Source organism: Rattus rattus, chromosome 4, assembly GCF_011064425.1.
Source record: "Rattus rattus isolate New Zealand chromosome 4, Rrattus_CSIRO_v1, whole genome shotgun sequence".
In the NCBI taxonomy this organism is placed as follows: domain Eukaryota; kingdom Metazoa; phylum Chordata; class Mammalia; order Rodentia; family Muridae; genus Rattus; species Rattus rattus.
Window position 1 is genome coordinate 5,462,627 of NC_046157.1, and position 25,225 is coordinate 5,487,851.

The 25,225-nt window shown below is 47.6% G+C and overlaps 2 protein-coding genes across 2 annotated transcripts in view; both read left to right on the forward strand.

The window, feature by feature from the left end:
* The window catches only part of LOC116898697 (EEF1AKMT4-ECE2 readthrough transcript protein), a 35,710-nt gene extending 26,318 nt beyond the window's left edge, over window positions 1-9,392 (forward strand). Inside the window, exons 8-19 of the mRNA XM_032899961.1 lie at window positions 1,074-1,262; window positions 2,086-2,228; window positions 2,597-2,711; window positions 4,007-4,117; window positions 5,605-5,703; window positions 5,917-5,994; window positions 6,800-6,903; window positions 7,076-7,186; window positions 7,292-7,359; window positions 7,508-7,698; window positions 7,782-7,877; window positions 8,503-9,392. Of these exons, the coding sequence (XP_032755852.1) occupies window positions 1,074-1,262; window positions 2,086-2,228; window positions 2,597-2,711; window positions 4,007-4,117; window positions 5,605-5,703; window positions 5,917-5,994; window positions 6,800-6,903; window positions 7,076-7,186; window positions 7,292-7,359; window positions 7,508-7,698; window positions 7,782-7,877; window positions 8,503-8,679 (1,482 nt within the window). The 3' untranslated portion in view covers window positions 8,680-9,392. The remainder of the gene's footprint in view (window positions 1-1,073; window positions 1,263-2,085; window positions 2,229-2,596; window positions 2,712-4,006; window positions 4,118-5,604; window positions 5,704-5,916; window positions 5,995-6,799; window positions 6,904-7,075; window positions 7,187-7,291; window positions 7,360-7,507; window positions 7,699-7,781; window positions 7,878-8,502) is intronic.
* A 4,661-nt stretch (window positions 9,393-14,053) lies between these two features.
* Window positions 14,054-24,823, forward strand: Psmd2 (proteasome 26S subunit, non-ATPase 2). Its single transcript, XM_032899963.1, is given in 22 exon segments — window positions 14,054-14,233; window positions 14,643-14,699; window positions 14,975-15,139; window positions 16,228-16,349; window positions 16,491-16,715; window positions 17,061-17,110; window positions 17,113-17,218; window positions 17,364-17,508; window positions 17,681-17,741; window positions 18,131-18,277; window positions 18,412-18,518; window positions 19,038-19,165; window positions 19,558-19,645; window positions 20,983-21,145; window positions 21,257-21,358; window positions 21,535-21,680; window positions 21,855-21,938; window positions 23,172-23,340; window positions 23,422-23,516; window positions 23,706-23,832; window positions 24,216-24,334; window positions 24,476-24,823. Coding segments are annotated over 22 exon segments (2,724 nt in total). The 5' UTR covers window positions 14,054-14,098; the 3' UTR covers window positions 24,659-24,823.
* The last annotated feature ends 402 nt before the right edge of the window (window positions 24,824-25,225 follow it).

The window sequence follows — 25,225 nt, forward strand, 5'->3', positions numbered from 1 at the left end:
CCTCAAAAGAGGGGGAAGGGCCACAGAGGTGGCTGCTGAACAGAGCTGACCATCTATCCCCCGGATGATTTCCCCCTTTCCTCAACAAATACTTGAACTGTACTTGAACCCAAGATTCCAGTGGCAAACAAAGCAGATAACCTTGTCCTGATATTACCAGATTGGGCTGAGGTGACCTGAGCTTGTACTGGGCCTGGGTGGTGCTCAGGCCCCCACATTCTGACCCAGTCAAGCCTGTGTTCTCAAGCTTCTTTCCTCTATGAAACTTGGGAGTAATGGATTTTTGTTTGTTCATTTGTTTGTTTTCGAGACAGGGTTTCTCTGTGTAGCCCTGGCCATCTTGAAACTTACTCTGTAGACCGTGCTGGCCTCCAAATCACAGAGATCTCCCTATCTCTGTCTCCCAAGTGCTGGGATTAAAGTGGAGTGCCAGGATCACCACTGATCAACTAATATGGACTGTATGGAGTTTCTGATGCTGTGGGGGCAAGATACATTATATGTAAATCCCTTAGCCATCTGATCAGTCGATACATAGTGTTTAGCATGAATATTCTTTTTCTGTGTTTTCCTGTCCCTTGGGAGGATGGAGACAAGCACATGTGAGACCTGTTAGGATGAGAAACTTGAAGAAGGGACTTGAAGGGGCAGATTCCTTACAGGATCCACTCAGGTGTTCAAATCAAACCACATGGCCCCTGATGGACTGGGGCAATTAAAAGGGTATTAGAAAACAAGAAAGCAAAGCACTATGGGAGTCCATCCATTGGATAAATATTTACATGGGGGACCAATTCTGTGCTTGGCCTTGATCCAGGTTCTTGGGATTCAGTGGTGAACAGCTGACGTAATTGGAACAGTGTCCACTTGGGGGAAATAGACGATAAATGCACAGGTAATTAAGTAAGTCAGGCAGACAGTGGTCAGCAATCGGTCAGAGAGTAAGCAGTCCAGTCACCAAGATTTCCATCAGGTGCATCGAGCAAAAATAGTGGGAAGAGGTGAGGCCAGAGCAGACCTCAGCCTTGGGCAGGACCTGTCACACACTTTGAGGACGACTGGGGCTTTCACAGGTTCTCGCTGCCTACCTGGACTACATGGTGGAGCTGGGAATGCTGCTGGGTGGACAGCCGACCTCCACCCGGGCGCAGATGCAGCAGGTGCTGGAACTGGAGATACAACTGGCTACCATCACTGTGCCCCAGGACCAGCGGCGTGATGAGGAGAAGATCTATCACAAGATGAGCATCTCAGAGCTGCAGGTGGGGTAGGCAGGGAACTAGAGACATTCAGGAGAAGGTAGCCCTTGATAAGGATCACCCCGTTTCCCCCTCTTCCTGAGACAACCAGTCCTCTCCCTGTCTGCTGCTTCTGAATGTTTCCGGGTGTGCACCACTATCCCGGAAAGAAAAATGGTAAACATTTTAAGCCACCCCTCTCAAGGCCACTGGTTAGTCTTTTTTTTTCTTTTCCTTGTTGCCTGGGACTACAGGAAGAGATTGTCATGAAAATATTTAGCTAGGCATGGTGGTTCACACCTGTAACTCTGGCACTCGGGAGAGAGTCAGGAAGGTTTCTGTGAGTTCCAGGCCAATCTGGACCACAGCGTAAGACCCCATCTCAAGCAAGCAAGCAAGCGAAGGGGGGAAAACCAAATGAGTGCGGTGTCCACAAAATAATCAGAATGCTATAGAAGTATATCCTAATGCCCTCCTTGCTGTCCCTTTTGGTGTTGAATTATGGAAAGGCTAGAGAAAAGGAGGTTCTAGAGAGAGGCCAGGTATGTGGGATGTGTTGGGGAAGTGTAGTGTTTTATCAACTGGCATGAAAATATTTGAATTTCTGTGCCCAAGCTGAATATCACACGTACTAGCTTTCCTTGTATAATAAGTGGTTAGGCTCCCAGACTGCAGGGCATTCAGGCCTGGAAAAGCATTTACTGCAGAAAGGGGTCCCTAAAGCAGCCGGTAACTGTTACTATGGCAATGGGAAAGATGCCCGGGCTATAGCAAATCAGTGGGGAGGGAAGAGTCTGTTGGGAGCCCAGTGGGAAGGCAGGGAAGCCTGAGGACTTTCTGCTTTCAGACTCTAGCACCCTCCATGGACTGGCTGGAGTTCCTTTCTTTCTTGTTGTCGCCACTTGAGTTGGGTGACTCTGAGCCCGTGGTGGTGTATGGGACTGAGTATTTACAGCAGGTGTCGGAGCTCATTAACCGTACGGAACCAAGGTGTGACTGGGGAATGGGAGTGGGGAGAAGGTACTGGTAGTGGAGGGGACTCAAGGCTCTGGAGACCTCTGGAAGGACCAACCACAGTGACTTGGCACACATATTGAGTAATAAGACCCTGGACCTTCCAAACGTCACATTGAAATGTCTGTGGACCCTTCCTCTGGGCAGAGTGTCAGGGTATCCATTTGTGGCCTCTGTTCCCTCATATCCTCCAAGCTGACCTCTCTTGCGTCCCAGAGTAAGAGCCTTCAGGACCAGTTTTCCACGTCTCTCAGAACCTCCACAGCTTGCATGTTCTTGGGGCCTGGCTGGAGAGGGGGAAGGGTTCCCCACACGTCTCTCCTTAATCTCTGATGTGGAAACAGCGTCCTGAACAATTACCTAATTTGGAACCTGGTGCAGAAGACAACCTCAAGCCTCGACCAGCGCTTTGAGACTGCACAGGAGAAGCTGCTGGAGACCCTCTACGGTACCAAGAAGGTGGGATATCTGGCTCTGCTTCCTTTCTGACTAGATCTAGCTAGTGACGCCTGACCACAGTGTATCAGGAACATCCTCTTCCTGTTACATGAGCACACGGTATGGAACACGGAGTTTGGAATCAAGCCCTCATGATTCCCGATCGTAGTTCCTTCATCTTTTGGCCTACGGCACCTTGTGTCTGGGAGCAAGTTCCCTCCGGCTCTCCATTTCCTGATCTGTAAAACATGAATAACACTCGAGGCTAGCCTGAGTTCATGTCAGCAGTGTGCGGTGTGCACAGCACGCAGCTTTGACGAGGAGAGTGAAGATGTGCTCGTTTCAAGAGGCCCCAGTAAGTGCAGGGAGTAATCCCAAAAAACGAATGCATCTATTTTGAGGGTTTTAATGTTCACAACGAGTGGAAAACCTTTATGTTATAAAGCAGAAGTTGGGACAGCACACTCAGTGTGGGGAACAAAGTAGGGGAGGCCCTAGGGAATTTTCTCAGAGTCTGTCATGTGGGGAGTGAGGAAACAGGGGAGAGGAACATTTCAGGCATAAGGAACGCATCGGCAAATTCACAGAGGCCTGGGGGAGCTCAGTGTGTTTGCGGGGCTTCTGGTAGGAGCTTGAGATCACGGCAGCAGACTGAGTTTGGTTAAGGTGGGCACTGGACTTCCAAGAGTTATGTTAAGAAGGTGGCAGTGTTGTAAAACAGGAAAGTGGTGACAGGCTACACGAGAGGTGACGAGGTTGAGCTAATGGAGTAAGGGAGGTAATGAAGGAAGCTGGGATGATCAGGTGTAGTGAGTGAACTGATTGCGTAGAAGTCCGGACGGTAGACTGAGGAAAGAAACGTCTAATCTTGGGCCAGCAAGATGATGCAGGACAGCTGAGGCACTTGCCAACAAGCCTGATGACCCGTGTTCAAGCCCCAAGTCCCACATGGCAGCTCCTTTAGGTTGACTTCTGAGTGCCCCTCTCCCCAATAAGTAAATATCATCATCACCATCATCACCACCACCATCATCACCACCATCATCATAGAAACTTCTGAGGTCAAGGAGGGCTATTAGGGCAATAGCAGGAGTGGGAACAGAGATTGGAGTGGGTGGCTCATCTCTTTCTATTGACGCTTCGCTTGCTTCCCAGGGCCAGCAGGGTTTGAGATATTGCCTTCCATGTCTCTGGAGTCTGAAGTAGAAGTGGCTCCTCAAGCCCAAGCCGAGCTGTTGTCCGGCTCTCTGGGACTTAGCCCTGGAGGGGCAGAGAGGCCTTCAGACTAGCCGTCCTTGCTCCTTGTTCCTTTACAGTCCTGCACCCCGAGGTGGCAGACGTGCATCTCCAATACCGATGATGCCCTTGGCTTCGCTCTGGGCTCGCTCTTTGTGAAGGCCACATTTGACCGACAAAGCAAGGAAATTGTGAGTGTTCAGGCTTCTAAAAAACTACTCTCTGATTTATTTTAAAAAGCTGCTGGCCATTTATCTGTGTACATAGAAGAACTGGGAAGGGAGTTCACTCAGCAGCAAGAGGTGTTGGGTTCCTTACAGTTTTCTGTAATTTTTTACAAATTCCTATACTAGATTTATGTTACCTATATAATTGTCAAAAATTTCCAGGTATGGTGGCACATGCCTTTAGTCCCAGCACTTGCCAGAGCACAGAGGCAGGCAAATCTCTGTGAGTTCATGGCCAGCCTGCTCTACAAAGTGAGTCCAGGAGAGCAAGGGCTACACAGGGAAACCTTATCTTGAAAAATAAACAAATAAACAAACAAGCAACCCCAAAGCAAAACAAATCAAACCAAAAATAATGCTAAGAGAAAATAATAGGTAATAATATTAAATATTAGATACTTATGGGAGAATCGTTTATACTAAGGAAAATAAAACAACCTGGAATATACAATTATGCGGTAAAGGAAACATAAGTAATAGGGTGGACTATGATAACACATTTAAACTGAAAACAAATTAGTTATTTATTTAAAAAAATTTTTAGCAGTCTCAGATTTGTTAAATGGTTCAGCCTCAGCATTCTGATACCTAGAATTTATTTATTTATTTATTTATTTATTATATATGCATGCACTATAGCTCTCTTCAGACACACCAGAAGTGAGCTACCATGTGGTTGCTGGGATTTGAACTCAGGACCTCTGGAAGAGCAGTCAGTGCTCTTAACCACTGAGCCATCTCTCTAGCCCTAGAATTTATTTTTTAAATTAAACAACTATGTCTGGCTTTATTCTTTGGATTAAAGAGAAATTGGTGGTGCCAGTACCATCTGGAGCCCTTTAACGTGCTTGGCAAGTTCGTTACCCCCAAGCAAGAAGCCCAACCCTGAGCTGAGATTAGCCTGGTACTTGCTATTGTAGATCATGTTGGCCTCAAAGTTGTGATGGCCCTTCTTCTTCTGCCTCTGCCTCCCATAATTGACCTCCTGTTACATTTTAAAGCAGAACAAAAGTAGATTGCAAAAGTATATACACATTACATAACACAGTTCTATATTTTTCTGAATTTCTGGGCTAGGACAAACACTAGGAATAGTCAGACTGTTAAAAGAAGAGAGCTGGGGGATAAGATTGTAAATGATGAGTTTTCCTCAGCTCTCAACTGTACACATTCTGCTCACGAATCTCCTTCATAACCAGGTAAAGAACAATGCAGTATATGAAGGTATAATATTAATTTACCCAACTGCCAATTCAAATGTTTACTTAATTACTTAGAAAAAACCACCCACAATAACAATAATGTCGCCTGGGGTAGTCTCGCCCTCCCTGCCGGGACTCTTTATGATCCATGACTCCTGGATAGATCAGGAGGGAACCCAAGGGCGAATGGGGATCTCGATGCAGTAAGGGCAGGGGAGTCTGGTGTGTGACCCTCCCCTCTCCCCGCAGGCCGAGGGGATGATCAGTGAAATCCGCTCTGCTTTTGAAGAGACTCTGGAAAACTTGGTTTGGATGGACGAGAAGACCCGGCTGGCAGCCAAGGAGAAAGTGAGCCGCGGCTGTGTGGGGGGCGCCATCTTTTTTTTTTTTTTTTTTCTTTTTTTTCGGAGCTGGGGACCGAACCCAGGGCCTTGCGCTTCCTAGGTAAGCGCTCTACCGCTGAGCTAAATCCCCAGCCCCGGGGGCGCCATCTTGAGGTGGTGACCGCTGATCGAGTTTTGCTGGGAGCTAAGAGGGAAACCCTTACCTTGGTCTCTTCAGGCAGATGCCATCTATGATATGATTGGTTTCCCTGATTTCATCTTGGAGCCCAAAGAACTGGACGATGTTTATGATGGGGTGAGTATCGTTGTTCACAGTACTAACCTTCCAAGCCTGGAGCTCTGGTCATGTTCCTGGCCTCAGTGAGGAGCTCAGGCACGGAGGAGAGAAGGCGAGACAAGCAATTAAGCATGGGTTCTATGCTGGATATGGGCCGGTGGGCAATAAAAATATAGCATTAATGACGGTCGGGATTTGGAGTGCAGCCTGAGTGGATCATGTTCCTACTTCTGTGGAATCTTGGACAAGACGTCTTTGGGCCTCAGTTTCATCTGTAAAATGGGTCTTTTTTTTTTTTAAGTGATAAATTCACTCCTCTGTAAAAATGGGTCTTTAGTCGTACTTGCTTTGCTGGGCTGTGGTGGTGCACACCCTTAATCCCAGCACTTGGGAAGCAGCCTGAGCTACAGAGGAAGTTCCAGGATAGTGGGAATACACAAAAATCTTAGAAAACAGGAACAAAACAAACAAGAAGGACTCACCTCACATGGTTGTAAAAACAAAAGAATTTAAAAAAAAAATGAGTGTGGTGGTGCAAGATTTTAATCCCATCACTCGGGAAGCGGAATTCTGAGTTCAAGGCGTCGGCTACATAGTAAGTGCCAGGCCAACCAGGGATGCACAGTGAGGCTCTGTCTCAAAACAAAGCAAAAGGAGCAGAGAAGCAGCCCTTGAGACGTAAGTACCTTTAGAATGCTGTCAATTAGCTGTTTGCATTCATCTTACGGTGGAGAGACTGAGGCTTGCTCGGAATGGTCCTGCTGGGATTCTCTCCTCCCCTAACACCTTCTTACTTGCTTTTCCCCTTCTGCTATCCCCCTAGTATGAAGTCTCTGAAGATTCTTTTTTCCAAAACATGCTGAACCTGTACAACTTCTCAGCTAAGGTGATGGCTGACCAGCTCCGCAAACCTCCCAGCCGAGACCAGTGAGAATGAGCGGGCAGACGTAGGGCAGCCAGAGAGGTAGACCAGGGCTTTGGGCGATGGGATGAGGAGTGGTTCACGGCCCTTGCAGGAGACAGGCTGGGCAGGCCTGGGCTACCAGGCTGGGGAGCATAAGGAGAGTGAGGAACCTCAGCCTCGTTCTTCCTCCCCCAGGTGGAGCATGACGCCTCAGACTGTGAACGCTTACTACCTTCCAACCAAGAATGAAATCGTCTTCCCTGCTGGCATCCTGCAGGCCCCCTTCTATGCTCACAACCACCCAAAGTGTGTCTGAGGCTCTGGGGCCGTGTGGGTGAACTGAGAGACAAGCTGGAGGGGAATTGGGAAATGTCCTCACTGTGTCCTTACTGAGGATTCCTCATCCGTCAGGGCTTTGAACTTCGGTGGCATCGGTGTGGTGATGGGCCACGAGTTGACACATGCCTTTGATGACCAAGGTAGGGGCCCATTCTTGAATTGCCAGTGACCACTACAGGGATCTGAGGTATTGGGGGCAAATCTTAAGGATCCTGGTGTCTTCCGGCTGGGGTTTTTTGGGGGTATTTGTTCCCCCATGGGTAGGTTGCAAAGATGAGCTCTTCTCAGGGCGCGAGTATGACCAAGAAGGGAATCTGCGGCCTTGGTGGCAGAATGAATCACTCACGGCTTTCCAGAATCATACAGCCTGCATGGAAGAACAGTACAACCAGTACCAGGTCAATGGAGAAAGGCTCAACGGACTCCAGACCCTGGGGGAAAACATCGCCGATAATGGGGGCCTCAAGGCTGCTTACAATGTGAGTGGCCGAGGTCCCCCCAGACTGTGTAGAAGGGTTCTTGGGGACGTGGGCTGGGGACTTGCTACTTGTTACTCCCCTAGGCATACAAAGCATGGCTGAGGAAGCATGGGGAGGAGCAGCCGCTGCCTGCTGTGGGGCTCACCAATCACCAGCTCTTCTTCGTGGGATTTGCTCAGGTATGGCCCCTTGGGACGACTGGACCTTTCTCCTCTTCACTCCCTCCAGAGGAAGGACGATGCCTTTAGAAGAAGTCGGGGTCATGTAGGAAAGGTGTCAGGGAAGAGTATTGAGAGAAAGCTTGGTGTCCAGAGCCCATGAAGGTAGACTTGAGAAGAGAGAAATTTTCTCTAGGCTTTTACTTGAAAGGGAAGGGCTGCTGGCTTGAGTGGAGTGGAGGCGAAAAAGCATTGATTCCCTTCTGTTACTATGGAGGAATGTGGAGGAAGAAACAAAATGTCTTGTTAAGGGTTACTCAGGAATAAATAGGTAGCCGAGTTAACACCCAGGTGGGGCCTCTTCAAGCACTTTTCACCATAGCAAGCAGTCTTAAAGGGCTCATTCCCCCACAACCTTGTCCCTGCTGGCTTAACCAGTGTCCCCGTGTCCACATGCTCTTTAAAGGCTTCAAGGGTCTGAGGCGGCATGTTCCCCTCCCTTGGAGCTGGCCAAGCCTCCTGGAGTGGCCCTGACAACTCCTGCAGTGTGGTTCCTGACCAAGATGGCTCTGCTGTAGCTGAAGCTATGGCCTAGCTCAGCTCCACACTAGACACCATATGTCCCCATGTCTGTCCTGGCCCGCAGGTGTGGTGCTCGGTCCGCACACCAGAGAGCTCTCACGAGGGGCTGGTGACCGACCCCCACAGCCCTGCCCGTTTCCGAGTGCTGGGCACTCTCTCCAACTCCCGAGACTTCCTTCGGCACTTCGGCTGCCCTGTCGGCTCCCCCATGAACCCAGGGCAGCTATGTGAGGTGTGGTAGACTTGGGTGGGGGGAAGAAACGGGCAACTGTGGCCAGGGACTGGGCTTCCAAGCTAGGAGAGAGTGAAGATCAGCTTACGGTATGGTCGTCTAGCACAAGTGAGATGACTCTAGACCCCCACCACCACCACTACCACCACATTGTGCCTCTGCTTTAGGGGTGCCTGTGCCTCTAGCAGAGATCCCGCCATTTACTGTGACATCCTCTCACGTGTCACCCTGGAGGGAGTCTAGGCAGAAGTGTCAGTTCCCACAGAGATGACTGTCTCTTTTGGAGTCCAGGCTTACTTAGTTTCAGGGGTTGGGGGCGGGGTCAAGAGGATATGCCTGGGGCGTGCCTATCTCTCCCCAGGGCATGCTCAGTTCTCCGAGTTGAGCTCAGCTCCCTTCAGCCCACCCTCAGGCTGCCCCCCACCCATGTTCCTTATGCTCCTCCTAGTACTGCTGCTGCTCCCCTCCAGGACAGACCAACTGAAGTCAAGTGGAAGGCCAAGGGCTCTTTTGAGTGAGAGGAGAAATATGTATGCACAGTGGGTGCTGCTTCCCTGTGTTTCAAGGTGTGAGTCTCAGGGGTGACTGACTGTCCCCGGGGCCCAGCAGAAAAGCAGATCTAGTAGAAAAAGAGAAAGTTTATTTTTGCAGGGAAGAGAGTGGGGAGGGTGTGGTCTTGCCTTTATAGGACCCGTTGCTAATAAATAGATTCATATCAGCCAGCCTGTCTCTTCCTTCGGTTCTCTTTTTCCTTATTCAGCCTCTCATCCCACCAGTATCTGAACAGCTCCAATAAACTAGTAATTCATTACATACCGACTTACTCGAAGAAACAGGGGGTGGGGGGCTGAGATTTGAAGTCCAAGGAGACAAAGGTGGAGAGAGGATCACAGTTGGGTCTGTCTGGTCAAAGTACATTCTCCACGGCTGGAAGGGTTTGCAGCTGTTCACTGCATCTGTGGCCAGGGTGTCACTGAATCTGGGGAGTGAGTGGGTAGCGTCAGCTTGGTTTTGTTTTTCCGTAGACCAGACTGTCCCCATATGGGGCATGCTACCGGAAGTTCTAGCAGCTTACCAAGGGAAGGCAGTTACAGAGGAAACACGATGTCTTGAGCCACTGAGCCACACTGCCAGGTCTGAACCTCTAAGCTCAAGCACAGGGTAGACACAGAGCGTATTGGGGAGAGGAGAGCTTTGGTGTCTGGAGAACTGGTTCTGGTGCCAGCTTTTGTCATCCACTAATATATGACACAAGGCAAGGCTCAGTCCCTCCTCAGGTCTCGGTTTCTCAGCGGTCTGTAAAATAAGTGGGTTGGGTAAGATGGCTTCCGAGATCATACAGCTTTGAAACTCAGAAAAGGGAATTCAACCCAGGCATAAGGATACAGGCCTTTAATCCCACATATTTGGGAGGCAGAGGCAGGAGCGTCATATGTCAGAGGGCGATTTGAATAACTTAGTGAGGCCTTGTCTTAAAATAATGTGAAAGGCTAAAGCTGTGGCTTAATGGTAGATGACTCGCCTAGCGTGAATGGGGTCCTGGGTTTGTCCACAGACTTGGGGAAAATGAGTTTATGGGTTCTGCAAGTTCCAGAACTCAAAGAGATGCTAATGAGCAGTGTGTGGAGCTTGGCAGTTTAACAGTGCACAAGGCTTGTACTGTTAGGCGCACTGACCATGGGAGATGCTTGGCTCATGTTCTGCCTTCTTGATGCCTGATCTCAGAGACCATCTTTAGACCTGGATCAGGCCAAGAGTGGTATCACATCCCTGTAATCCCAGCACCTGGGAGAGAGCACAAGCTCATGGTTCTTTGTGATTTCATGGCCAACTAGGCTACATGGTGAGATAAAATCCCTAATTTGGGTCAATGAGCTGGTCCGGTAGTTAACCTGAATGTGAACCTCAGAACTCACATAGGGAAGAAGAGCTGACTCCACAAAGATGACTACTTTGAAATGCATTTGTTTGAATAATAGCAGGTCGTGAGGTGGACACAAAATGATCAGAAGTTCAAGATCATCTTCAGTCACAGATAAGAACTTGAGACCAGGGTCTGGAGAGATGGCTCAGCAGTTAAGAGCACCCGACTGTTCTTCCAGAGGTCATGAGTTCAATTCCCAGCAACCAGATGGTGGCTCACAACCATCTGTAAAGAGATCTGATGCCCTCTTCTGGTGTATTTGAAGACAGCTACAGTGCACTTATATAAAAAAAATAAATCTTTAAAAAAAAAAAAAAAAAAAGAGCACCAGCTGCTTTTCCAGAGGTCCTGAGTTCAAATCCCATCAATCACATGGTGCCTCATAACCATCTCTAATGGGATCTGGTGCCCTCTTCTGGCCTTCAGGCATACATGCAGGCAGAATACTGTACACATAACAAATAGATCCAAAAAGAACTTGAGGCCAGCTTGAATATAGGAGACCCTGTCTCACAGAAATAAAAATCTTAAGTGCCCACAGTGCTACCATCTCTGTTTTATGAGTGGGGGAAAATGGGAAAACATTCCGGGAGCTTCAATATCAGACAAGAACAGACTGTACCAAAGACATGTTAATCACCAGCAGTTAATTTCCTAAGTCAAATGCAGATATCTGTCTGCCAGTCAAATTCATCATGCTGAGTGGGACCATTACCAGCAACAGGTGTTTTTCCATGCAACACAGGTCTGCCAGGTCATATACCAAATAACCAGATAGCAGCAAGAAACTTATACACAGTGAACCAGAGTTAAAGTAGAACCCCTTTGTAGAGCACTACACAGGGACTTGGTACTCAAAGTGAGGCAAGGTGAACCTCAGGTATATGTCACCTTCACCCTTAACAGTCCTGTCAAGTTGAGGAATAGCTGTGTTATACATTCTGTTGTGTTGAGCCAGAAGAGAAAATGAACAATGCTAGGGCATCTATGCTATCCCATTGGGCAATTTATTCCCATCCAAAGTAAGGAAGCCTGCCAAGAAATACGATCTTACCCTTGGTAAACGCTAAAAATATCGGGCTAGAAGAGAATACTTCATAAAAAGTAAGCACATTTTCAAAGGGCTACCATGGTTCGCCAGTGGAGAATTCTGACAGTTTTCCAATTTGTAGCTCTGGGTTCCAAAGAGAAACCTCAGAGTCTTATTAAGTACGAAGATGAGCTAAGGGCCAATGCAAAGACATGGCCGCCATCTGTTAGATGTTTGTTAAGGCCTGTCTCAAACCAGGCAGGGCAAAAAGACAGTCAAATACAGTTCCTTGACCTCCAGGAGCTTAGAGTACAAGGTGGGAGAGAGATGTGTCAAGGAAAGCATGAGCTCAGCAAAGAAATACACAGCCTGAGAGGCAAGAAAGGAAAATGTCGGGTATCCTAGAAGGTGGCTGACAACCAGGGCCAAAACCTGTATATCATCTCTGTGAGCTCAAAGGGACGGCTGAAGGAGCGACGCATTAGAATTTACATCCCAGTGGTGATTGAAAACTGAAGAAAAAGCATTCCTTTATTTTACAGACAGAATAAACAAAAAGCGAGATGAAAGGTTCTGCTATCAAGGTCCAGTTGGAGACTTGTGGCTCCAGTATTGCATCAAATGTGAAATGCCTGTCCAGTGATGTTTGTAAAATATATTCATTAAAGTCTTCGCTCTGAAAAAAAAAAAAAAAAAAAAAAAAAAGATTATAAGGTGGCGCCGGGCTGGAGCTCAGAGGACGCTAGAATTTACCAGCTGAAAACTGAAGAAAGCATTCCTTACAGACAGAATGCCAACTTGGAGAGTATTCACAAATGTGAAATGTGTAGGATGGTTGGATTATAAATGGTAGGGCCACAATATAATTCCTACCTGGGTATCAATAATAAAAGAGTGAAGGTACCATCTGCTGCAATTTCTAAAGTAAACAGTAAAAATCTCCATAAAACACTTGGCTCTTAGGAAAATATCACATACAGAAAATTAGTGACTGACCCAATCTCACCATGTAGCCTTAATTGCAACTCTAGTTGGCTCGATTTACAGTACTTAGCAAGAATTCCCTCCTATTGAGCAGGACTCAAGTCCAGCTAGGTGGGTGGTTGTTACCCTCGATATAAAAGTACCACTATTGCACCTTTGGGAATATTACACTGAGCTGATCCTTCTGGTTTATAAGCTTTACAGTTGGGTAGGACCACTGACTGCTCTTCTCCTTGTCAGCTTGCAGAGCATCTTAAGACATTATGAGAACTAGTTCTCAGGGAGGACGCCTCCCGGTCAGTGGTCAGTTTCACTCAATTCCTCCAAGTGAAATGTTTGGTGTCCTCAGTAATAAAGTCTTACCTTCAGGTTCTCATAGGCAACCCAGGGCAACAGCCATAGCTTGTATTGTTTTAGGAGTCTCTTGGATTTCCCTGACCAACAACTCTGAGGAAGGTTTACTGTGCCTGGCACTGAGATTTCTGTTAGTCATTGGCTCTTGAGGGGAGCATTATCACCCCAAGTGGGGTAAAAAGTTAGACACTATTTCAACAGGGTCTCCTGGTGTAGTTCTTGGCTGGCTTAGAACTCACCATGTAGACCAGGCTAGCCTTGAACACACAGAGATCTGCCTGCCTTTGTCTCAGAATTTAATCCCAAATGTTGGGATTCAGAGTGTGGGCCACGATGCCTGGCTTACCATATTGACTCATTTTATTCTTTAAGTGTTTTTACAAGAGAAAGTTTTTGTGCTTCACACAGGCAGAAAACAGACTGGTTTACAGAAACCACACAGCTGTTTGTTTCTAATATCATATGTTTCTAAAGTTTGAGTTTCTCTCATCTTTCCAAGTTTTTATTTCAAAACAATGTATACTTAAAATAACTTGAAATGCACACCAACAAACTTTTCATATACTCTTCATCTGGACTCATCGGCTTTTTGATAAACCATTTTAGGGCACAATTTCCAATTTATCTCCAACATACTGATTGGTATGTGACTGTTGATTTGTTGATTACACACACACACACACACACACACACACACACACACACAAATGATTATATACTATGCATATAGTATGTACCTGATATATGTATGTGTGTATGAATGGATGGATGGATCTCGATATCTGTGATAGAAGTCATAGAAACAGAAACTGGTAGAAATTTCCTACAGAGGACTAAAGCAAGCATGAAAATGTATGGACGTTCTGCCTTCAGGATGACCTTCTCATCGTACCACGCATCCAACTGTGGTGAAGCTACGGGTTCAGAGAGCTAGGCATCTCCGCGTCAGAGACACCCTAACCCAACACTAGTAGTTCGGGTTAGATGCCGGAACAGTAATTTCCCGGCTGCCTCAGAGTGCGGAACCCGGGATCCGCCGGGCGCTTCCGGTCTGGAGGACGACGCACGCGTTGCAATCTGGGAAAAGGGGCGGTGCGAGCAGGTGCGCGCGCAGTAGGCCGGCAGTAGTGGCGGAGATGGAGGAGGGTGGACGAGACAAGACACCGGTGCAGTCCCAACAACCCTCAGCGACAGCCCCCAGCGGCGCCGACGAGAAGTCGAGCGGCAAGGAGCGACGGGATGCCGGGGAAAAAGATAAAGAGCAGGAGCTGGTGAGACGCAGCCTGGGGAGCCCGAGGAGGAGGAGGCCTTGGGCTGAGTCACTGCTGGCTTGAAGGCCTCGGGCCCGACTCCCTACCGCCCACCGCACCGGGGAAACTCAGAATGGGGAGACCCTGACTTTATGCCCTTTCCGCCCCATTCCCCACCCCATTACGCACTGCCACCCCCCGAGGCCCTCACCACCACATCGCGGGTCTTTGGCTATTTTCTAGAATGGCTTCCGAAAGCAGAGCCTGCCTGGTTCAGAAGGTAGACAGCCTTTCCAGCAATGCTGCTTTCCTATCTCACTGCCTCTTCTTGCCAATAGACATTCACACTCTCCACCTGCACCGGGGTGAGTGGGAGGAGAATGTGATTCGGGTTCCTTCTTTTGATGAGCTTCTTCCCCTAACCCTCCAGTCTGAGGAGGACAAACAGCTTCAAGATGAACTGGAGATGCTCGTGGAGCGACTCGGGGTGAGTCAAGATGTTACTTCAGGGAGAATGTAGTTGGATATTTCCCATTTATTTCATTTTGAGGCAACAATTAGATACCACATATTAGATATTATGATAGTTTGAGGGAAAAGAGTTACAAGGGACATTTAAATGGAGTCATGTGTCTCAGGGGTTGAGGAATCATGGGATAGGAGCCAGTTATGTCTTTGAGCAAAGCGTTGCTTAGGTATGTGTGAGTTATGATGTGGAGGAATATGACTCCTTTCGATCTGAGCACTAACATCCCCTCTCAGGAAAAGGATACATCCCTGTACCGACCAGCTCTGGAGGAACTGAGAAGACAAATCCGTTCTTCTACAACTTCCATGACCTCAGTACCGAAGCCTCTCAAATTTCTGCGTCCACACTATGGCAAACTGAAGGAAATCTATGAGAACATGGCCCCTGGGGAGAATAAGGTAATTCAGAATATGGCAGGGTCTGTCCAGTTGAATAATTCCTTTTTGAGCTGGAAAACAGGAACCATGGTAAGTCACTGAAAGCCTAGTGGACCTCACCTGAGTGGACAGTTCATCCTAATGAGACCATGATTCTCTAAAAGAGGGGCCCGTAAATGGTGCTCAGCTCCTTGGAAGTTTCTGCTTCATTATACCTTAAGGCTTTTTAGCATGATGTGTTTCTGCCTTAATTTAAAAATCTTATATTGTCTTATATTATATTGTCTTATATTGTCTTATGCATGTGCGTGTGTGCATGTGCCTATGCATGCCTAGAGACCCTTAGTGTTTATGGTTGGTTTTGGGATTTGAACTCTGATCTTCACGAGCATGCAGGAAGTCCTCTTAAACGTTGACCCGTCTTCCTCAGCCACTCTAGTTGCCCTCAAACTCTCAATGTGGCCTAGACAGAGCTTCAGTTTATGGCTCTCCTGCCTCAGCTCTGGAGTGCTGGGATTATAAGCATAAGCCAGTTTGCTTGGCCTTCTAAATTGTAAATAAAATAAATAATATATAATAAAAGTAAAATTTGTTTTTGAAATAAATTTAAGTAAAATATTAGAATTTACTTTTATATTTACATAGATGAATGCCTTCCCTCCCTGATGTGTATCCTCTGCGTGTAGTGTCTGTACTGGCCAGAGGCCGGGAATATATCCCCTGGAACTGGAGTTAGACTGTTGTGAACCCCCATGTAGATACTGGGAACTGAACTCAGGACCTCTAGAAGAGCAGCCAGTGCTCTTAACCGCTGAGCCATCTCTCCAGCCCCGACTCGGGACCTCTTAAGTGTAGAATATTGAGGCCAAACTAGGCAGTGTGATGCAATGAGACGCACTGTCTCCTAACATTACAACTGTGAAGCGTCTTTCTTTGATCCCCCCATTGTTTGTCACTCTTGAGTTAGGCTAGCTTCAGAGGGAGCTAGCAACATCACTTTTGTAAGGCTTTGGCATGGACTATGGGGACTAGTATATAATAGATTTTATTGGTGAGTTTTGCAGGCGGTGATCTTGATTATGTGATGGCACATGCTGTTTTCCTTACAGTGCTTTGCTGCTGACATCATCTCTGTTTTGGCCATGACCATGAGTGGTGAGCGGGAGTGCCTCAAGTATCGGCTAGTGGGCTCCCAGGAAGAATTGGCATCGTGGGGTCATGAGTATGTCAGGTAAGGCATTTTCTTTTTGGGGTGAGAAGGGACTTGGGGGCATTATTCTGTTGGTTTGGAAACTGAATGCGTTGAATCCCCCAGACACTGAATTCTTGACTCCCAGGGACCTGCTTCACTAATGAGCCTGTGTTTCTGTAGACATCTGGCAGGAGAAGTGGCTAAGGAGTGGCAGGAACTGGATGATGCAGAGAAAGCACAGCGGGAACCATTGCTTACCTTGGTAAAGGAAATTGTCCCCTACAACATGGCTCACAATGCTGAGCACGAGGCTTGTGACCTGCTCATGGAGATCGAGCAGGTGGATATGCTAGAGAAGGACATCGATGAGAATGCATACTCCAAGGTCTGCCTCTATCTCACCAGGTAAGGGCGGACAGGAGGACAGGGTAGCAGGCCTGCCTCTTCAGCATTGGTCTCCCAGGGGATCTCAGGGTTGCTTCTTCTTTTTTTTTTTTTTTTTTTTTTGGTTCTTTTTTTGGAGCTGGGGACCGAACCCAGGGCCTTGCGCTTCCTAGGCAAGCGCTCTACCACTGAGCTAAATCCCCAACCCCCCAGGGTTGCTTCTTGAAAAGGCAGAAACTTTGTGTTTCCTTAGTAATCCTGGAACGTAGTACATTGCCTTCCATATATTAGGCACTCAGTGTGCATACTTGGGAAAGAAATAAATGAATTGCACTCTCTGAAATTGTACTGCTTTTGACTTTGTAGTTGTGTGAATTATGTACCAGAACCTGAGAACTCTGCCCTCCTGCGCTGTGCCCTGGCGTGTTCCGAAAGTTTAGCCGTTTCCCTGAAGCTCTGAGATTGGCACTGATGCTCAATGACATGGAACTGGTAGAAGACATTTTCACCTCCTGCAAGGATGTGTATGTAGAGAAATCGGCAAAGGGAGGGATGAGTCAGCGTATGTGCTTTGTGTGAAAATCAGAGACTAAGCAGTGTTTGGTGGAACCAGGGAGGCTTTCTGTCCCATGGTGGTGGAGAGAGCAGGTGTGACGGCTTTCCCCACAGGGTGGTCCAGAAGCAGATGGCCTTCATGCTGGGTCGGCATGGAGTGTTCCTGGAGCTGAGTGAAGATGTAGAGGAATACGAAGACCTCACAGAAATCATGTCCAATGTCCAGCTCAACAGCAACTTCTTGGCCTTAGCTCGGGAGGTGAGGGCTTTTGCCCCGAAAGGTTTTGGTTGATGTTCTGTCTGTCATTCCACCTCCCTGACTAATACCTTTCGATAGACTCCCTGGTTAGAGTTGCTATTCAGTGGGATAGCAGAAGGGACAGCTGGGGGAGTTCTGGGGAAGCAGTTGTGACCCTCTGGCTTCTCTTCAGCTGGACATCATGGAGCCCAAGGTGCCTGATGACATCTACAAAACCCACCTAGAGAATAACAGTGAGTAGCTAGCCCTGTGTGGGCATTGGAGGGACGGTTCGCTGTTCCAATTGTATTGGGAATAAGTTTAGATAACCCACGTCTAAAGCACTTGTAATCCTTAGAGTTCTGTGTCCAGGTCACTGCTGGGAGACATAGATTAAGGGTCTAACTTAAAGTCAGAGACTGATTGAGTGGTGGACACACGCCTTTGATCCCAGTACTTGGGAGAGGCAGTGGATCTTTAAGTTTGAGGTCAGCCTGGTCTACAGAGCAAGTTCTAGTACAGCCAAGGCTACACAGAGAAACCATGTCTTAAAAACAAAACAAATGTGTAAAGTTCAGAGACTTTGTGCACGCTGCGTCCCTTCCATGTCCTGTGCTAAAATGCTTTCTCCCACCTTGTACAGGGTTTGGTGGCAGTGGCTCTCAGGTGGATTCTGCTCGAATGAACCTAGCGTCCTCTTTTGTGAACGGCTTTGTGAATGCAGCCTTTGGTCAGGATAAACTCCTGACCGACGATGGCAACAAATGGCTGTACAAGAACAAGGACCACGGTACGAGTTTTCTCCTTTATTTGTTTGCTTGTCAGCTGTTACCTGAGAGGGATCCAGAGTAGTTTCTAGAGAAGCCCTTTTGTAAGTTTCTTTAGGGTGGACACTTCTAAAGCTGATAGTCTTCCTTGTCATAGGGATGTTAAGTGCTGCTGCGTCCCTTGGCATGATTCTGCTGTGGGATGTGGATGGTGGCCTCACCCAGATTGACAAGTATCTGTACTCCTCTGAGGACTACATCAAGGTTAGTCTGGGCAAAGCTTATTCGCTGGAGACCCTTTCTTCTTGTGTTCCAGGGCCTCCTTTTTACTAATGAGGTGTCTTAGCTGCTTTCTGTTTCTGTGAAGAGGCACCATGACAGGGCAGCTTAAACAGAATTTACTCGATTGGGGCTTCTTTACAGTTTCAGAGTCCATGACTGTCCTGGTGGGGAACATGGCAGCAGGCAGGCATGGTGCTGGGAAAAGCTGAGAGCTCACATCTGCCATTTGGAGACAGAGGCAGAGACAGGATTGGGCCTTAAAGCCCATCCCACCCCTAGTGACTTCCTCCAATAAGGCTGTACCTCCTAATCCTACACAGAACAGGTCTACCAAGTAGGGACCAAGGATTCACGTTTATGAGCTTCTGGGGACCACTCTCATTCAAACACCACATGAGGCTTGCCCAGTTTTTCATTCTAGGTAAAGTGTCCCAGAAAGGCCGTATTATACTGGGAAGTTTAGAGGGTCGATGGCCTAAAGAGTCTGCTCATTCTTTGCAGTCAGGAGCTCTCCTTGCCTGTGGTATCGTGAATTCTGGGGTTCGGAATGAGTGCGATCCTGCCCTGGCACTGCTTTCCGACTATGTTCTCCATAACAGCAATACCATGAGACTTGGCTCCATCTTTGGGTAAGGCTTCCCATGCTCATTCCTTGTTCGTTGTTTTTTGTTTTTTGTTTTTTTTTTTTTTTTTCTTTCTGAGACAAGTTTCTCTGGGTAGCCCCAGCTGGCCTGGAACTCTCTCTATAGACCACCTAGAACTCAGAGATTGGCCTGCCTCTGCCTCCCAAGTGCTGGTATTAAAGGTGGGCACCACTGCTCTGCTTGCTTACTTATTTTTAAATTGTTATTTTTCCAAGACTGCTTCTCTTTTTGTTAATGCTGAGCTTATAAATTAGGAGAAGATATTGCCAAAGACTGCCGTGTGCCATTGAGGAATGTGTTGTTAGTGACCAGTACTGTTTTTGTTGTGCCTTGCTGTATCCAAGTATATGTTGGGACTTCATCTTCTGACTTTTTAGGCTAGGTTTGGCCTATGCTGGCTCTAATCGGGAAGATGTTCTAACACTGCTGCTACCTGTAATGGGAGATTCCAAGTCCAGCATGGAGGTGAGTTGTTGATGTCTAATGGAAAGGTAGGGCGTGGTATGTTGGGCTTGTGGGACATTTCAATAAAATCTCTTAGAAGTATAATTTCAAGGTGTGCGTGAGGTCAGTAACTCAGTGCTTGAGGGTCTGAAGCAGGACGAGTTCCATGAGTTCCATCCTAGGCTGCAGAACAATCCCTTTACTCTCACCTTCCCCATTCCCCACCAAAGAAAAGGGGCTGGGGGAGACAGACTGGAATTTGAAACCCAGATGAAGCTTGGTGTTGTACTGTTCTGAGTTCTAGCCTCTGAAACCGCAGTCCAGCCACTTAGACGGTAAGGAGGAGAAGGCAGTGGAAGCCAGGCTTCCCGTCTAACAAGGCAGCAGCACAGTGGGGAGCACGTGGAAGGAGGAGCACAAACTCGCCACTTTAGCAGCAAGCAAGGAAGCCAAGAGGGCAGGAGCCGGGTGCCACTACCTTCTTCCCCACATGAAGTCTGTCTCCCACTGTCCCCTAATGGCTTCCTAATGGACCCACCCCTTACTTTCCACTACTTCCCAAGAGTCCCAAGAGCATCACCATCTTACATGTGAGATGGTCCAGGCCATCGCACACCTGGTTTGAGGACATTCTAGATAGAAGCCACGGCAGTGGTTCTGGCTTTTAGTCATTAGCTAACTTAAGTTTTCTTGCTTATGCAGAGTCATGTTAGTGACAAATACTGTATAATTGCCAAAAACAGAGATTTTTAAGAGTAAAACTGCCCAAGTTCAAATCTGGATTTCCACTTATAAGCAGAAGATACTGAATAAGTAACTCACTGTCTTTGGGCTTCCCTTTTCCTGTCACCTTGTTTTGTGGAGTTACAAGAACGGTTTAGGAGCATGGGGAGCTGGGGCCGTTGAGGTCCCAGTCAAGCCTGGTGACTGCGTGCTGCAGGACAGAGATCTTTACCCTTAACCTGTGTGCTGTGTATATGCACATGCTAAACAGGTAAATGTAATAACACCTCAGAAGAGTGTGCAAATGTAAGAACACCTCAGAAGAGTGTGCAAATGGGTTAGCACAGTGCTGACATAGATAAGTACTCACTGATTTCACAGAAATCAATTGCCCCTTAGGAAGAATGACTTACAGTGTGTCAGAAGAATTAGGTTTTTGAATGAAGATACCAAGTAAGCATTTTAATATCGTAACTGGTTGGGTATGGTGGCACACTTAAATTCTAGCCCCCAGAGGCAGAGGCAGGCAGATCTCTGACTTCCAGGCTAACCTAGACCTCATAGTGAGAGATGCTGTCTCAAACAACGGCAGAAAGGAGAGTGTTACTCTGTTCAATGTTGGCTTGTATTTCTAGGTCGCAGGGGTGACGGCTCTGGCTTGTGGGATGATAGCAGTGGGGTCTTGCAATGGAGATGTCACTTCGACCATTCTTCAGACCATCATGGAGAAATCTGAGACTGAGCTCAAGGACACCTACGCTCGTTGGCTTCCTCTTGGCCTGGGCCTCAATCACTTGGGTGAGGAAATATTTATCAAAGGGCTGACCGAATTGGGTACAATTGGAGGGTTTAGGTATCAAACTGAGCTGGACACAAGCCAGTGTCCTCTGACCCTTTGACCCCCTGCAGGGAAGGGCGAAGCCATCGAGGCGATCCTGGCTGCCCTGGAGGTTGTGTCAGAACCGTTCCGCAGCTTCGCCAACACTCTGGTGGATGTGTGCGCCTATGCAGGTCTGTGCCTTACTACCCAGCAACTCCACTTCTCTCTGGGTCCTTCTCTTCTCAGGTTGTTTCTTCTTTGTCTTTCATTCTGCTCTTTAGATTTTTAAGGATTTTAGTATTGACAAAGCTTTTTCTTGATTTTTCTTTTTTCTTCTTCTTTGCTCGCTCTCACCGCCTCACCGCAGGCTCCGGGAATGTGCTGAAGGTTCAGCAGCTCCTCCACATCTGTAGTGAGCACTTCGACTCTAAGGAAAAGGAAGAAGACAAGGACAAGAAGGAAAAGAAGGATAAGGACAAGAAGGAGGCCCCTGCTGACATGGGAGCACATCAGGTGTGGGCCAGCAGGCATTCTGAAAAGAGCATGTGGATATGAGGGGCAGAACAGGGTCGAGCTTTGCTTTTGGCCTCTGCTCCTCCCCGGGGTACTGCCATAAGTCAGAATAGCAAGACTGACTTGGTTTTTGTTCCTGGAACTTACTGTGTTCTTGTGCCTCTTGAATTGCAGGGAGTAGCTGTTCTGGGAATCGCACTTATTGCTATGGGGGAAGAGATTGGTGCAGAGATGGCATTGCGAACTTTTGGTCACTTGGTGAGTAGCTCAGAGTACACCGGAATATGGGGGTGGTGGGTGCTGCGGATCAAACCTAGGGCCTTGTGCATACATGGAAGTGATTCACCACCACGCTACGCCTTAGCCTTGGCTAATTCTGGTATTGGTGGCTTTTACTCACCACACGTGCTTGTGTGTAAATGCATGGAGGTGCCAATCTTCACCTGCCCCCTTCTCTGAGACAGGGTCTCTGTCCTAGACAACATTCTGTTGCTGTGAAGAAACACCAAGGCCATGGCAACTCTTAGGAAGGAAAACATGTAATTGGGGCTGGCTTACAGTTCAGAGGTTCAGTCCATCCATTGTCGTCATGGTGGGAAGTATGATGGCATGTGGGCAGACATGGTGCTAGAGCAGTGGTTCTCAATGTTCCTATTACTCTGACCCTTTCAAACAGTTCTTCATACTGTAGTGACCCCCAACTGTAAAATGATTTTCATTGCTACTTCAGAACAATAATTTTGCTACTGTTCTGAAGTATGTTTTCTGAAGACTTTAGGGGACCCTTACAAAAGGGTTGTTCAAGCCCCAAAAAGGGTCGAGACCCTAAGGTTGAGAACCACTATGCTAGACAGCTGAGAGTTCTATATCCAGATCTGCGGGCAGCAGGCAGAGAGATAGTAGTCCTGGGTTGGCTTCTTCTTTTTTTTTTTTTTTTTTAATATTTATTTATTTTATGTATGTGAGTACATTGTTACTGTCTTCAGAAGAGGGTATCAGATCCCATTACAGATGGTTGCAAGCCACCATGTGGTTGCTGGGAATTGAACTCAGGACCTCTGGAAGAGCAGTCAGTGCTCTTAACTGCTGAGCCATCTCTCCAGCCCCTGGGTTGGGCTTCTGAAACTCCAGAGCCCCACCCCGAGTGATACACTTCCTTCAACAAGGCCATACCTAGAAATCCTTTTCAAATAATGCCATTCCCTAATAACCAAGCCTTCTGGGGGTTGTTTTTATTCAAACCACCAATCTCTTATATTTCTCCTGAGTACACCAGACTAGCTGGTCCAAGAGCTTCCAGAGATTCTCCACCTCCACTCCTGTTTCCTAATAGGAGCACTAGGACTGCAGGTGTTTGTTTGTTTTAATGTTGGATTTGGGGATTAACCTCAGGTCCTCATGCTTGCACAGCAGGCAGTTTTACCCCATGAACTTCTCTGCCGAGCTTGTTTCTACCTCTTCCCATGCTGTTTTATTTATTTCTATCACCAGCTGAGATATGGGGAACCTACCCTCCGTCGGGCTGTACCGTTAGCACTGGCACTAATCTCTGTTTCAAATCCGCGACTCAACATCCTGGATACCCTAAGCAAATTCTCTCATGATGCTGATCCAGAAGTTTCTTATAACTCCATCTTTGCTATGGGCATGGTGGGCAGTGGTAAGTACTAGAAAAAGATCTTGAACAGACTAGAAGATTCAAGGCTCTTTTTCTAAGTTTCTGTAATGTTTCCTATTCTAGGTACCAACAATGCCCGTCTGGCTGCAATGCTGCGCCAGTTAGCTCAGTATCACGCCAAGGACCCCAATAACCTCTTCATGGTGCGCTTGGCACAGGTAAAGCATAGGTGTGGCAGCAGCAACATCTGTGGTGCCTTAGGAGAGCCTAGGAGAGAAGGTGTGACTGGGTTGTGGGAGTTTTGTTTGCCTGAGAAGGAACGTGTCTGCTCAGATATGATGTCTCATTTATTAACTTATTATTTAATTAATTATTAACATCTTATTTTGTTTCGTTTCATTTTGCAGGGCCTGACACATTTAGGGAAGGGCACACTTACCCTCTGCCCCTACCACAGTGACCGGCAGCTCATGAGTCAAGTGGCTGTGGCGGGGCTACTCACCGTGCTTGTTTCTTTCCTGGATGTGCGAAACAGTGAGTTCCTGTCAGAAATAGTACCTGGGGTGCATTGTGCTTGATTTGCCCCTGCCAGGGCCACCATGGCAATTAAGATCAAAATCCCTAGTTAACTTTTCTAGGTTCACTGGGCTTGTGGGAGGCCTCATGAAACCTTAATTTCTCGCACGTTTGATCTGGCCAAAAAGACTTCAGGATGAATTTACTCCTAAGTGACTAGGAAAAGTGACTTTCAGGTCCTAGGGATGTGAGCAAAGAGTGGTACAGGCATCTTGGGTTAGTAGTGGGGTGTACAGGAACAAAGATTTTTCTTAGTCTGTAGTTCAGGGGGTCAGCGCTGCCATAGATGCTTAAAGTTCAGTCCAGGCTCGTTGTCTACAACTTGTGCTCTCTTCCCTTAGTCATTCTAGGCAAATCTCACTATGTATTGTATGGGCTGGTGGCCGCCATGCAGCCTCGGATGCTGGTTACATTTGATGAGGAGTTGCGACCATTGCCAGTTTCTGTCCGCGTGGGTCAGGTGAGGTTTGGATGGTTTGAAAAGGAGGGCTCAGGGTGTACCATAGAACTTGGACAATGTATTACAACCCTGTTTCACAAACTGGGTGGGCAGTGATGGGGAGCGTGGATAGTCTCCCATTTCACTCTTTTCATCCCACAGGCAGTGGATGTGGTGGGCCAGGCTGGGAAGCCCAAAACGATCACGGGGTTCCAGACTCACACAACTCCAGTGCTGTTGGCCCATGGGGAACGGGCGGAGCTGGCCACTGAGGAGTTTCTCCCTGTCACCCCAATTCTGGAAGGCTTTGTCATTCTTCGAAAGAACCCCAACTACGATCTTTGAAAAATGGCTAACACTAGAGACCCTGGCTGCAGCTGACTTTTTTTAGCAGGCTATACTGCCCCTGCCAGGGGCGGATACTGTTCCAGATCTTTGGGGGAATTGTTACCTCCTGCTGTTTTGTTACTGAGTAAGATAATCTTGTCGAATAAAGACCTTTATCCCCAAGGTCTCTGTCTGTTTACTGGGTGTCAGGGTCTGGGGATACACTGGAGAGTGGAGAGGATGTGAGAAAGCATTGTTCAGAGTAACACTGAACCTAAAGGAACTAAGCTCACTAAAGCCCACAAGAAGTTGTTATTTACTCTTAGTTTATGTGCACTGGTGTTTCACCTGTGTGAGGGTGTCAGATGCCCTGGAACTGAAGTCACAGACAGCTCTGAGCTGCCATGTGGTACTGGGAATTGGTCCAGCCCTTTCGTCTGCAGACCGTTTTCCTGTGTGTAGACAACACTGGCCTCAAGTTCAAGGGAGGTGCCTGTCTCTGCATGCAAGTGCTTAGATTCTTTAACTTGGTCGCTGGGTGTTTTTGTTTGTTTCTTGAGACAGGGTTTCTCTGTATAGCCCTGC